The sequence below is a fragment of the Paramisgurnus dabryanus genome, chromosome 22, assembly GCF_030506205.2.
Source record: "Paramisgurnus dabryanus chromosome 22, PD_genome_1.1, whole genome shotgun sequence".
NCBI lineage: Eukaryota > Metazoa > Chordata > Actinopteri > Cypriniformes > Cobitidae > Paramisgurnus > Paramisgurnus dabryanus.
Window position 1 is genome coordinate 14,110,762 of NC_133358.1, and position 15,255 is coordinate 14,126,016.

Consider the following 15,255-nt stretch of genomic DNA (forward strand, 5'->3'; position numbering starts at 1 on the left):
TATGGTACAATAACATTTCCGATGAAATTTTCCATCATATGTTGATATAAACTGTAGGCCTACTATATTACTGAATGATATACATATTTAAGGGTCATAGTTTTAGGGTGGTACTCCATAGTCCTTTAAGCAAGCAAAAAAGGTACCGGAGGCTGTGCTGTATTGTGAATAAGTCACGGCTGAAAAATATTGTTAGGCTTTACATGAAGCTAAGTCAATGCAAATGCTACAGCTGTGACTATTCATAATACAGTTTTAGCCTCAAGTACCTTATTGTTTTCATAAAACAGTTATCACACGATACAAATATTAAAGCTAAAAGTGTGTCACCACATCTTTCATGTAGTAAGCCTTCCTTCCGCTGGATAAAATAGTCTCTGAACAACTGTGAACAGCAACAGAATGCACAGTGATATGAAAATGAATGTTTATTTTCTCTTATTTCTTTTTACAGCTCCACCTCAGTTCTTCCCTGCTTTTCATCCTCCGGTACCAATTGATGACAGACACGCACAAGGGCGGTACATTTATGAACCCTCGCCGGTACCTCCTCTACACATGTAAGTAAACATACCTATACACAGTTCAATATCACCACTATCTGTGCTTCTGATGCATTCATGCGAATCTGTCTTGATTTGCATTACATGCAACATAAGAGTTTCTTTAACCCCTAAACTTCAAAATGGCCTTAATTTAGACGTCAGCCATCACTTTATGACGTGATAGCATTTTACATAAATCATAAATGAAACGGATCAACGGTTCTTGTCTAGGCAGATGTGTCATGGAAAGGGGACGTCGAGTCTGTATTACAGTAGTGAACTGTATGAGGTGTGTAAGTGCTCTTTTTGTGGTGTGTAATCCATATATCTCCTTGGTGATCTCTGGCGCTCGGTGTCAGAGATCAAAAGATGTCAAGAGACACGCTAATGAGCATGTCAGGCACGCAGACAGACACAGCAGCCTGTTAGTGCGTGATTCCTCTAAAAATGCTCATCAGGCCTGTCAGAGGAGATGTAACCAACTTTTCTCTAACTACAGCTGTTCTGCAAGCTGTCACATGTAGGGTAACAATGCCCAACCCCAAGCGGGGAAACTGTTTGTTGCTTATGTTCAACCATATGAGATCTCGTATGACAGCATCTGCCTAAAACTAAAGATTTGTGAAGAATAAGAACAATTTCAACAGACCATTGTATTAGGGTCATGAGGTTCAAACTCAGTAAACACATACTGATGAAAAAGTTTGTGAATCTGGGGGGGAAATTCAAGGCCCGGGAAAGTTTTTGAAAATATACATACATAGATACAGGTCATTGAAAGTGCTTGAATTTATTTTATGCAAGAACTTTTCTGGGAAAAAATCCATATTATTCCCTGTGTAGTGTAGGATAATATCATAAAAATCTATACTTTTTAAGCACACGTGCGTAACTGTTCACTTTAAATGCTTATCTCTTCTGTATGCGAATATTGATTCATACCAACATGCTTTTTTGCATAGTTGTGTTTGACACATGAAAACGTCTCGGGTTACGTATGTAACTGTTGTTCCCTGAGAGGGGAACGAGACGCTGCGTCTCCCTTGCCATACTTTCTGCGTCCCTGTAACGCGTCTTTGGTAATATTTTAGATAGCGATATACTTCCTGGCTCCCGCTTCACCCTAACTTTGTCGTTAAGCCTCACCATTGGTTGAATTTGATATACACATTCAGACGCACTTACCCCTGGAGGCGTCCCCAAAGTGTCACCACAGTGACGCAGCGCGAGTACCCTCGAAAGATAAATGTAACAATGTATCTTAAAAGGTAACACGTTGTAACCTTGCTCTCACTTGAAATGTGTCCTCACATTTAGTCCTTGAATTTGAGGGTATTGGACCTGGAAATTCCTTGAAAGGTCCTTGAATTTGACGTTAACTTAGGTGTTGGAACACTGAACACCGGTTTTGAGTACTACAATGCAAGCCAATAGGCACCTTGTTTAGGTGTGAATAGTGTTCTAGGGTCACCGGTCACCATTTTTTTAGTGTTTAATCACTCTTTCACTTAAATAGTCCTGCTTTCTGTAAAGAAACTATAAAGTATAAATAAAAACACAGTGAAAGATCTAAGAAGCTGTGGTCTTGAGAGGCATATAATAATTTAACACAATTTTACAGTTTAATTGAGTAAACGTGTGTGCATGTGTTCCCTGACTCTGTCAAGTCAGCATTCATGAATAAGCCCCTTTATACGGAGGGATTCCCTCTCTACCTTACACCTCTGCTGTTGTAGGTACTTTTCATCTTCAGCTTCCTCTGTACTGTTTTTCTTTCTAATTTCTTTTTTCTTATTCTGCATCATCATACACAGTGTTGACTTTTTAAATTACCATCTATATGCGTGTTTTTTATTCACTTCTCCCGTTCAATCTCCGCTGTTCTCTCTCCACTTCTCTCGCTCTGTCACGACTCGGAAAGCCATCGTAACTCTATGGTGGGACAAATTGAACAGGGCAGCTACTTGGTCCATATTACGTTTGGTATTCTTCATCATTACATCCTCTGCCTCCCCCCTCCTCCGTCCTCCGGAGTCATATCTCTCTTTCGCGTTACCGCTAAGAATAATGAAATTTTTATGTCATCTCCTCGCCTTAACCCGCGCGCTAAAGAGAGGCGAGGAAAGGGGGAGAGAGGCATGCGCAGCGGGCTTGATTGATGTCCGGTGTCAACATAAACAAAATGGCAAATATAATTTAGCATTTAGCTTATGCGGAGATAATGGGGCAACACAAGGCTCAAACAAGACTCAAACAAACATCTGCCACAGTTTATCATCCGGTGCGTGGGTTACAGGCATAGTGTGTGTGAGAGAGAAAGCAGGGGAATTAAATTAGAGGTGGTTGGACTGTATACACATTACAGGCTTGACTTGCCACACTTACCTTGAAGTGGACGGTTGCTTACTTGTACATACTTAAGAGACAACGTGCCGTCATACAAATCAGTTTGGTTACAAACAATGATAAGAGTGTTTGGATCCATTAATGTAGTTTAGTGACACGGCCAGAACTTTTATTCAAAAGACAGCAACTGATATTCCTTGATGTCGGTAATGCAGTCTTTTTTGTGTTTAGACACCTTTCAGTTTCATTTCATTAAAGGAATATTCAAGTTTTAGGCATACACAATGTAGGAACATCTACACCTGTTCACCTGGCTACTGTAGGGGTGAGCGGGGCACAAACTAACGCAGGGTTAATTGTACACAGCTACTTTACATATTAATACAGGGACGAGCGATCAGTGCTTTTGGTCTTTTCTATTTTTGTCAGAATATAATCTGCTGTGAATTTGTGAAAAGTTTTGATGTGTTTTGGTTAAGATATTGAACAAAGAGTGGTTTGAAGGCATAAAAGTAAATTTCTTCATTTTATGTTTTTTTTTTATTTCTGAGTTGGGTGTGTAAGTCTCCAAATCCAATAATATGTTATTTTAATCTTTGTCTTGTTAACTAAAACATAAAACCATTTTGAAACATGTCAGCTACTCCTAGGCACTGATAGCTGGGATTGAAAACATTTTAACACAGCGGGGTTACAGTAACACAGTGTTACAACTAAGCCATAGGTATACAATGATAATGAAATGAAAACAATGTAAACACTATTCATCAAAATGATAACTGTTTATACAATATCAGGGGAAAAGCTCACAATTATTTTTTTTTGTCTTAAATGTGAAGCCCTTTCAAAAAAATCACTTTCTATGCATTGATGCATAATACAAGGATGGTTAGATGAAGGATCCTTTTATGGATGAATGTGTGGACATCTATCTATTATAGGCAGATATATAAACAATATCCACCTTTAGTATATAGACAACATTTTATTGAATTATTTGTGTTTAAACCAAATTTTCTAGCAGGTGTTACAACAAACCATGGGGTAAGTTGTAATGCTTGCACTCCTGTCACTTTCGGTGTAAACTGTATGATAACGGTAGGTCCCACAAACAAACTTTAAGTGTTCATTTGTAGCATAAATGTGTGTGTTGATTGTGTAAAAAAAAGATTAATTTAACTTAAATATTTTTGAATGATAGAGCCAAAGGCAAAAAGCATTAGGTTTTGCCCCGCTCTCCCCTACTTATCACTGTGTGGTCTCTATAAAGGCCACTGTTAAAGTGATAGTTTACCCAAAAATGAAAATCTGTCAATCTGAAATGACTAGTAAAATGTAGAAGCATCCGATTTAATGTCAGCTATAAAGTTTTTTATAGTGATAAAGGTTTCTGTGCTGTCATTTTGAAATGACCGTCTTTGAAATTCTAGATTAGTTGACATGTATCCATCAATTCATCGTATTGATCACCATTGACAGCCCAGAGGCTGCTTAAAGCTATAGGGGTGGGCAAAATTGTATTTCACTCTTGCAAAATCAAAACGTGTCAGGTGTCTTCTGACACCGCAGCATATTTTTTGACATTTTTGAATCGTAAATTCCTCACAAAGTCAGGACAGATGAAGGTTTCAGGATTTATGTTTGACAAGTGCGCACTTAAGCCCGGAGTATAGTCTGTTTTTTTACTTGTACGGGAATGTACGCGTATGGTTGAACATACAACTACCTTGCAAAGTATAGTTTATTTGACTTTCGACGCATGCACATTGCGACAAAATGCAATGCATATCCTGGGCTACATACTGCATTCTACTGTAAACGTGGGGTTTAAAATTTTTTGGCGGTGCCTATTATTGCATCAAGCGCACTGTAAATTTACCCTTAGGTACCTGTAAAAAAATGGACCATACTTTGGCCTTTACACTACAATCCATACAGTTGTCCCTTCAGTCTTTCATTGTAAGTGCATTTCCGAGGTACGAGTCGAAATAAACCTAACTTGCAGCACGCCACAGATGTTTTCAATAAAGCCTGGCTTGAGTTTAACACAGAATATTCATTATAGTAACTTTACATAGTGTCACCAAACACGCTTTTTGTTTTTTTCATACATAAAAGGGGACACACAGTGAAACCGGAAGCAAAGTTATGTGTAGACATCTGTGCGTGCAAGACGGTGCGACTGACAGTGTCATGGGAGTGTAGGTTAAGAAAGAAAAATGAAATTGTTTAAGACAAGTTCTCCTCGGTGAACAGAATTAATCGTTGTTAGCACTTTTAAATATATGCCTAAGATCAGGCGAGATATTATTGCCGTACTTTCCCATGCAGCTCCTCATTACAGCTCGTAATTACAGTAGCTTTTACCTCGCGGCAGTGCCATCAATCTACACAGCCTTCCTCAGCCACGAGTGGCCATCTACGACTTTTGGAAAAAAAAACAAAAAGAAAAACCGAGTGGTAATGACCATCTCATTTCCCTCGACCGATGCTGATTTGCTGGTTGACGAAGCAGAGTTAGCCGGTCCTGTCCTATTATTTGGGAAAGCTTTAATTGAAACATGTTTATTTATTGCCCCCTTTGCACTGAGTGGAAGCTGCTAGCGTAGCGCGCTAAACGACACTAATGGCTGTGATATGAGGGGACGGAATTAAATTAAAAGCTCATAAAATGAAATATGCTTCATATTAGCTGTTTGACACTTAATTTGCCTCCGAATGAGCAGAGGAAATCACAAATTAACTGTCCTTTGTGTTTTGCCCCCCTCTCCCGCGGCTGTCTTATTAGGCCATGGGAAAGCGCAATTACTGCGCGGGATAATCGTGTGGGTTATGAATTCATACGGGAGAGGGCACCGGTGTGGTATTCAATATTAAATGGGGGGAGGTGGCAAACAGGGTTGAATTGCGTGGCTGTTCAGTTTATTTGACTTGCAGAGGAAGTCACATAGGGCTACTCATACAGGAAGTTAAGCGTTGAGACTCACCATAGATACATTTTCTCAGGTATGAATCTATGAATTTGCTGCTATGAGGAAAAAACACAATTTCATAAAATATGTCTAAATGGTTCAAAGGGGTTTTAAAGATCTTTTCAAGGCTTTATTTCTTTTAATGGGTTACAACAAACAGGATGGGAGAGAAAACTTAGAAAAAGATTAGGAAGAAAGTTTACAATAAAACTATATATTAGCAGTAGATTAAAGGGACACAACACTTTAAAAAAAAAAAAATGCTCATTTTCCAGTTCCCCTAAAGTTAAACATTTTATTCTTACCGTTTTGGAATCCGTTCATCTTATCTCCGGGTCTGGCGCTAGCACTTTTAGCATAGCTTAGCATAATCCATTAAATCTGATCTTGACACAAAAAAATAACCAAAGAGTTTCGATATTTTTTTTTTAATCTTCTGTAGTTAAATCACGTACTAAGACCGACAGAAAATTAAAAGCGGCAATTTTCTAGGCAGATAACTCTTTGGTTATTTTTTAGCTTGATGCTAATGGTCTAATCAGATTCAATGGATTGTGCTAAGCTATGCTAAAAGTGCTAGTGCCCGACCCAGAGATCAGCTGAATGGATTTCAAAACGGTAAGAATCAAATGTTGAACTCTAGGGGAGCTGGAAAGTGAGCATATTAAGGGATTTCCCCCTTAATAAATGTAAAGACTTGATTTGACTCCAGATTTTAACATGGGTTGCACTATAAACGTAACCATACAAATTGCAAATATCTAAAGTTTTTTCTTTTTTTTGTAGAGCTATAAAAACTCATTTATATAATTAAATATGTAGAATTAATTTAGTGATGACCAGTTTGGCTGTTTTGTTACCTGTAGAACAGCTTGAATGCACTGTAACTCGCTGCGGATGAAAGCGAAACTGTAAATTGTAAATTTCAATATTTCATATTGTTTTATAAATTGAGGAAGCGCTTGATTCATCAAGTCACTCCTATCTTAAGGCTGAAGTATGATCCATTTTTATTTGTACAGAGGGGTCTGCATACAGTGCACAAGATGCAATTTTTTGTTGTCCAAGGAGTGCGTGCGTACTATAGACGCACCGCCGAAACATTGTACGCGTAGGTCGCACATGCGCCTACAGGGGAATGTAGGATGTAGCCCAAGAGATGCATTGCATTATGTCGCAATGCGCATACATCGTACATGTCAATTAAACTATACTTTGCAAGGTTGTGCATTCGTCCCATAGAATGTAAAAAATTTGGGCGTAGTGTCTGTGACGTCAATAGATGCTATCGCCATCTTGACAGCACGTCACTGCGTATCACCGAAAATGGGCAAAAAGGCAGAACGTCTGTAAAGCTGAGGTGCCTGGTTGCTGAAACTATACCTGTCTAGCTTGGTGGTAGTGACAGCAGTGGCAGTTCACCTGTCACTCAAGTGGCCACGCCCTTAATTATGCAAAACTTTAAAGCTTAATATAATTTAAACGGATTAGTTTAAAAAAAAATCACCCCCTTCATGTTTATCATGAAGGGCAAAATTAGCTATAAAGACCAAAAATTATTTTTGTACCAGGCTTCAAACATATTTTTTTCTGCTGTAAAGTTGGGCATTTTAACAAGGGGGGGTTAACTCCCTTTTGGAGCCTGTCTCTAGTGGCTAGTTGATGAATTGCAGTTTAAGTCACTTCTGTGTTGGCTTCTCGATAGAGACTGGAAGGTTGCCCCTTGGTTCCACCGTGCACATAAAATACAGACTATACTCCGATCTTTCTTTAGCCTTTCACTTTTCCTGACCTGGAAACAGCTCATCTCTATTCAGCTCAGTTTAAACTGATCACTAAACAAATATGTTCAGTGCTAAAGAGAGACACTCTCCACAGGACATCTGTTTGTGAGTGCGTCTTGCTCATTATGTTTGGTGCATAATAGTAAGTGTCCCCTCAATGTTTCAGTGTCTCTTTTCAATAGTTCAGTGCTATTTCCTCAGCCAAATAAAAGACACTTAGACACACACAAAGCCAAAGTGACAGGATCCGGTCTCCTCGGTGACCGCTCTGGACAAACGGAGGCATTCTCCGCAAGTCAATTGCCCAACGCCAGTGTTTACTCAAGAGCTGGAAATCCTTGTGCACACTACCAGACACACTTCTTCTCACATACTTAATGGACTCGAAGATCTAGTAAAGCTGTTTACTGGAATTGTAAAGATCTTGTCAATAGGAATGTATGCACACATGATGAATTAAAGTGGCCTGAACCTGTTGATCTTTTAGAGGTCTGCACCTTTGTTCCCCACCATCAGTAATAACTGAATTGAGCTTAATATCAAACCATTAGTGGAAATTACATGCACCTTTAATGAAGATTTGCAGTCACTAATTGAGGTCAAATTAATAGCTTTAGTGATTCAAGCCCTTGCCAAGTCATAGAGATTTAGATAATTTAATGGCTAATGTGTTTCTGTTAGTAAAGGTAAAGTGATGTCTTGGATGTGTGACCTGGTGGGTAGTAGTTGTGTGGTGGGTATGCGGTCAACCAGAGTTCGAACACCCAGTTTTGACACTTTTTGTGAATTCAGCCAAATATGACATGTTATTTTTATCTGCATTACGCCCCATTCAGACAGCCAGCGACCAGCAGTAGTAGAGCGACGCGATCTCATTCATTTCAATGGAAAGCGGGCGACTTCCGACGACACGAGCGAAAGTGAATTTTGGGAGCGACCACCAATGAGAACGAAGCAGTGGAGTTCACGTCATCCTTCTCTCGTCAGTTACTGGCGTGGATGGTACTCATTTGTTTATGACAAGCAGATTTAGAAACGCCTCATTGAAATAGACGGGCGACACACAGCGATAATGTCGCTGGCTCTCTCAACGAGGGGTTAAGGTGGAGTAGTCGAAAATGTTTCAACATTTATGAAATTACATACTTTAATTGCAAATTGATCAGCATAATTTTTAGCAGAGGTGTTACGCTTTAATCTACGGAGCCCCTAAGGGGACATGCAGCAAAAATTAAATCAAGTTTAGTTTTGCGTGCGCATGTGAAACTATTGCGTGCTCACGTGAAGCTATCGCATGCTCACATGAAACTTTGGCGTGCGCACATGAAACTACGTGAAACTATTGCATGCAGACGTGAAACTATCGCGTGCACATGTGAAACTTTCGCTTTCACGTGCGTGCGCTATAGTTTCACATGAACACGCAAAACTAAACTTAAAAAAATGAAGGTTTCGCGTGAGCACATGAAAGTTTCACGTGCACACATGAAGCTAAACTTTAGATTTTTTTACTCCAATGTCACCTTAAGGGCTCGGTATTAATATGTTGTGTCATTGTGATAATTCATCTTAAAAACAATTTTTATTATTTCGTCATTATTTCGTAATTTTGTTTGCTCAATTATATTCACTAAAATGCAATTTATGTATAGATCTACATTATGTTTACTCTCTCCCTATTGCTTCCACTCCAACTGTGGTAACCCAGATTTTCTGGCTTTGCAGCAGTGTTTGTTAGTTGTTGTCGAAATAATGCAAGTTAAGCAAAATTAACACAATTACATGACCATTTGTGGTGTTGATAGGGATAATATTGCTGTGCATCTCAGACCTATTTTAGAAAGCAAAACACAGCACAAAATTCGAGTGCATGCATGCATGCACCGTTTGTGCCCGAAAATGTGTGTGCGCGTGCAGAAAGCTTTGAATTTTGTTATTTACATAAACTGTTGTCAGGGTGCCCAATCTGCACACAGAGTGGCGATGCTGTGTTTAGCATAAAGAACAGTGTCTTATCTCAACGGCTCCCTGCAGATGCAAACATGTGCATTCTTTTTACACTTTCTCTCTCTCTCTCGTTCTCATTTCATATATGCACTCAAAAGGTTGTTGCTTGAATTCACAGGGCCCTGGATGTTTTTAGTGGGACACCCCTAACACAGAGCCTAAGACAATATTACCAGTACTCCTCTCCTGGCAATAGATAAAACTTGTTTATCTACATAGTAAATATTGCATGAGCAATAATTCTTCCTTATTTAGGTTTTAATAGCAGTGTGTGTTTTTAGTATTTTGTTCGTGGGTATTTTGCTCGACTGTGTTGTCAGTTTGTTTATCAGTTATTTCTAAAAATAAGAATCCACTAAAATTGCATGATTCTCACATTAAAAAATGCCATAATCTTAAATGCATTTTAAGTATATATACATAGAGTCTAAAGTATGATACCCTTTATTCAGATTTAGGATCTCTCTCTCTCTCTCTCTCTCTCTCTCTCTCTCTCTCTCTCTCTCTCTCTCTCTCTCTCTCTCTCACGCGCACACTGCGGTGAGAGGACAGGCGGTCAGGTGGCGACTGGCCTCATGATTAATGATGTTTATACTTGACAGAAAGCTCCTTTATTTATCTGCATTGCTGCGTTGCAGATATCATCAGTCACCTGAATGAAAAATATTCACTCATACCAATTTTGCAGTATAATTGAGTGGAGTCACTTTCTTCTGTCGTCTTTTACCTCCTTTCACTGTCTCCCCCCTCTTTTTTCTCTCTCTTCCCCTCCGCTATCTGGCCGTCTTATCATCGCCCTAGTAATTTTCACACTGCGTTGTATGATATGGAGAGGCTGGCTTTAGCCGTATTTGACATTAAGCCTCTTCAATTTTCACGAGAGAAGAAAAAAAGGGAGAGGGGGAAATGCAAAGAAAGTTGCATACCACTTTGTGGAGACGCTTAAAAATGGGCAAAATATCTCTCCTTTTTTTTCTCAAGCAATTTCAGGATTTGGAAAGAAGCGAGATAAATTCCTTAGGAGAAATGGGAGCAGACTGAGGTAATATCTTTTTCCGCTGCTTGGTAATACATTGGTTTCATCACTTAAACGCACAGCAAACCTTTTTTGGGGGTTTAAGTCAGTATAAGGAAGATGGGTATTATGGGACTATCCAGGCATACTTACAAGAAACAGATGAGAAAATGAAAAGTCTTTACTCTTTTAGTCCATATTTTGTGTGAATAAAAAAGGATGAATTTATTGATCTTCAAACAAATACATAACAACCAATATAATTTTAAAATAATTAAATAATGCTAATTAGGATTATTACAACAAATCTAGTGATTCAGTTTTTTAACTTCACATAATAATACATAGTAGTATACATAGTCTGTCTAAGGGTATATTTCTTTTAAATGTATTAATTAAATGGTTCACATTTTATTAAAGATGCTTTGAAATATTAATCTAATTTCTAGAATTTTAAAATCAAGCAAAATGCATTCAGTATTTTTATTAATTAATATTTTCTATTACAAATTTTTCAGAAAATGTGTGCAAAATTTTATTCAGTACAAATAAATCTGGTATTTGATCATTGTTATTTTATATTAAATAATAATTTTATTTAGTGACAGCAATGTGCTGAATAAAATGGCATAATTTGGAGTCATTTACTGCATTGTTTTTGAAATGTTTAATATTACATTTAATATTTTTTTTCTATATATATTTGTATGTTAGAATACATTTAATGTATTAACGTTTAGTGAGTACATAAAAAAGCGAATAGAAATCAACATCTTTATTTGACAGGCTAAATCCATGTAATCAAATTCAGGCGGTTTAGGGAGGGTGACTGTCAGTCATTCAGTGTCATTCATGGGGCCACGTCCTCTTTTAATTGGGCTTGAAAAGACACGCCCCTCTGTCATGCACCCTTTCACTCGCTCACACGCAACATATTTTCAGGCTCTGCACCGTCTGCTAGTTTTTTAATATGTTGAAAAACCGAATACATTTTTTTCTTCTGATAAAAATATGACACGGGCACATACTTAAAACAACCAACTTGTTATTATTATTATTATTATTATTATTAAAAGTAATATTATTTTTCCTAACAGAAATTTGGAAACAAAATGCCATACCATAAATCTTCTGTCGTCTTCATATATAGAAATGTTACATTTAAATTTCAGCAAATAATAAAATTGATTGCACTCCAGTGAACTGTTTTGTATTAGTAGATAAGTTAATGTGGAGGAGTGTGCCGTCTATCAGAGATGTACTGTTGTGTCGGGCCCCTAAGGAGGGGACCGGGCTAGAAATGTGCAGTTTCCATTAAGGACTCCAGAGCTATGGTCTCTTGCTCGGGGGGGCAGTTACAGCATTCAACCAGCTTTACAGAACACAGCTATAAATCCTACCTGCTCTCAACCAGAAACCTTCCAAAAACTCTCTTATTCATTCTTTCATTTTTATTTTCTCTCTCATGCATGCTTTGAAGCGTGTAAATGTATGTAACACAAGTGAGGTATTTATTGTCTTACCGCACGAAGCTGCTAAAACATTTTGTTGCCTGAAATGAGGTGACCAGACATCGCTGCGAGTAAAATGTATTCATTATTCCATCACCTCATTTTTTTATTTCACCAATTGTGGCTGCCGTAGATTTTTTTTAACTTGCATTCTTCTAAATTCAGTCCAAATTGTTTTTATCAACCAGTGTCACAGGTGGTTTTTGTATTGTAGGACTCATATATTATTTGATGTGTGCTTTTTGACCCTGACCAAACCGTCTACTCCCTTTTCAAGGCGAAACGATGTGTCAGTGAACTCGTAATGTCAGGGTGTATTCATACAAAAAAATGTCCATCAAACTCATTCTGTTGCCTAATCAGAAAGCACCTAAATCTGACATTCAAAGGAAACATATGTCTTCCTTAACTTAATGTAACTTTGTTTCAGTGAAGTTTCAACTTTGTAAAAGCATAGAGAGTCATTATCTTATTAAAACTGTTACATTTTTATTAAATTGTTCAACTGAAGTTCGTGTAAAAGTATAGCTCACATAATTTCATCTTTTTTTTAAAAAATATAATGAGAAATGTTTAAATTCACATTGACACATCACATTTTTGACAAATCTGAGCACGGTTAGAGAAAATGTTGAGAAATCTTTTGCATTTCTTTACTTTCTGAAAAATTGTCTCATTTGGACGGTACCCTTCAAAAGGGTCCTAAAATGTACAATTTATGCGCAGATATATTATACATTTGCTACTAATATGCACCTGTGAGGTACTAATATGCACTCTTTAGGAACAAAGGTGTACTTTTTAAAATAGTATCGCCCCATACTGTACTAAGTGTAGGTCTTATTTTCAGAAACAAACATCTAAGAAACTGCAGAGTAGAGCAGTAATCTCCATTTAGTCTTGTTTAATCTTGTTGCTTTCCAAAAGAAACAATTATAGAGTTCTAAGTGAGAGGATCTTAGTGAGAGATTTGTGCTTTTTGTGTACTTTCTAAAGGTTAAACCATACTGTAACTTCGTATATTTAAGCATACGTATGATTGTGTTGGCCTTGTGTTGTGTGGCACGTACTGTATGATGTTCCCTGCTACTGTTCTGGAAACACACACAACCCTCCCGTCTGTTCACTCATGATTAAATATCAACGCACCGCTCTTGACATTTTATTAGTCGAACAAGATGGATCTGCTAGTGTGACTAAAGTAGGCTATTGCAGCCCACACCCTACCAAAGCCTGCCTGCCTTTTACATGAGAAAAAAATATGGAATAGACTTTTGGGAGTATTTTTTTTGGTCTCAGCATCCTCTGGTCATTTTTTTTCCATCTCACATGGAGTCCTCTTCTGAAGTCTTATTTTACCACCACGGCTGGCCTACATCCTCCCCATGCCTCACCTCCACTTTTACCATCCCCATCCCAGCTGTGTTAACCATTCACGTCCTGGTTATGTGGCAGATTGACACTGTCCTGGGCCACGTAACCCTTCCTTTGTGTTTGGCTTCGGGCACGCCGCGTCTGAAGACCAGGGCTTTGAGAGGAAGAAGGAGAGAGATATTCTGTGTCTTTTATTGTGTTGAGGAAAAAAGCTCCTTTTTTATTCTACGTCTGTTTCTCTAGCCTGAGGCGTGCTGGAGGAATAGGAGAACCCCAGAGTAAGAGGTTAACCACACGTACACTTGGAGAACGTGGAAAAAACAGAAGTTAAACTTTCCAAGCAATTATTTCCTAAACTGTGAAATATTTTTGTGTTTCTTTCCAGGACTGAAAATTGTAAGTTTAGATTAATTTGAAAGGCATAATAGGTGATGATAAAATGACTATAAAATAAAAATAATTCTGAGCATTTTTGACTTGCTTTGTTTCTTGTACATTGGAAAAGTCAGGAAAATAGCCAGACTCATTTGTTTCTCCCCTGGCTTTGATCTTATGGGTTTTAGCATGGACTTCCTGCGCAGACTTTGTTGTTTGTAGCCGCCTTATCGTGACTGTTGAAATTACATTTAATTGCAGTAAAGAAATGCTTTTCCAAACAACTCCTAGGGAAACCATTGCATCGCAGGCCACTGAAAAATAAACATTTTTATTAAAAGGGAAGAAAAGTTGAGACGTGCAACCGTGTTTTTGTTGTGGATTACAAGCAAACATAACAGAAGAGATTTTGTGTTAACATCGTTTTGAAACTAGGTGGAACATAAACTTTGCAAATTAAGACTTCTGTCAAATGCCATGCAGTTTTAGTTGTAACACACACACACACACACACACATACACACATCTATCTAAGGGGGGATCTATCTATCTATCCAGCAGCCATATCACCCTGTAGCCCAAGACAGCTTGCCCACTGAAGCTAAGCAGGGCTGAGCCTGGTCAGTACTTGGATGGGAGACCACCTGGGAAAAACCAGGTTGCTGCTGGTAGAGGTGTTAGTGAGACCAGCAGGGGGTGCTCACCCTGTGGTCTGTGTGGGTCCTAACACCCCAGTATAGTGATGGGGACACTATACTGTCAATAAGCACCGTCTTTCAGATGAGACGTTAAACCGAGGTCCTGACTCTCTGTGGTCATTAAAAATCCCAGGATGTCCTTCGAAAAAGAGTAGGGGTGTGCCCCGGCATCCTGGCCAAAAAACTTGCCCATTGTCCTACTAATCATCCCCTCATACTAATTGGCTATATCACTCTATCTCCTCTCCACTAGTAAGCTGGTGTGTGGTGAGCGTTCTGGCGCAATATGGCTGCTGCGCATCATCCAGGTGGATGCTGCACATTGGTGGTGGTTGAGGAGATTCCCCCGTTCATATGTAAAGCGCTTTGAGTACTGAGAAAAGCGCTATATAAATGTAAGGAATTATTATTATTATTATTATCTTCTATCTAAGGGCAGCATGTACACTGAGGTGTATAAATGCGTCTAAAAACGGCATGCGGACGCCGACTGTGGGCACTTGCAAGCTTTTTATCAGCTATGCACTTTGGTTGTTATGATTCTTCTGCTTTGTTTATCAGTTTTTGTACGATGCGCCGGTTGGTTGTTGTGGTATTTCTCCCGCCCCTTCTCCACTGTGATTGGACG

The 15,255-nt window shown here is 38.5% G+C and overlaps 1 protein-coding gene across 3 annotated transcripts in view; it reads left to right on the plus strand.

Moving 5' to 3' along the window:
* gli3 (GLI family zinc finger 3) overlaps positions 1 to 15,255 on the plus strand; it is a 165,669-nt gene that overhangs the window by 79,462 nt on the left and 70,952 nt on the right. For all 3 annotated transcript variants that reach the window (XM_065294847.1, XM_065294848.1, XM_065294849.1), the window contains exon 4: positions 455 to 560. In XM_065294847.1, the coding sequence (XP_065150919.1) occupies positions 455 to 560 (106 nt within the window). The remainder of the gene's footprint in view (positions 1 to 454; positions 561 to 15,255) is intronic.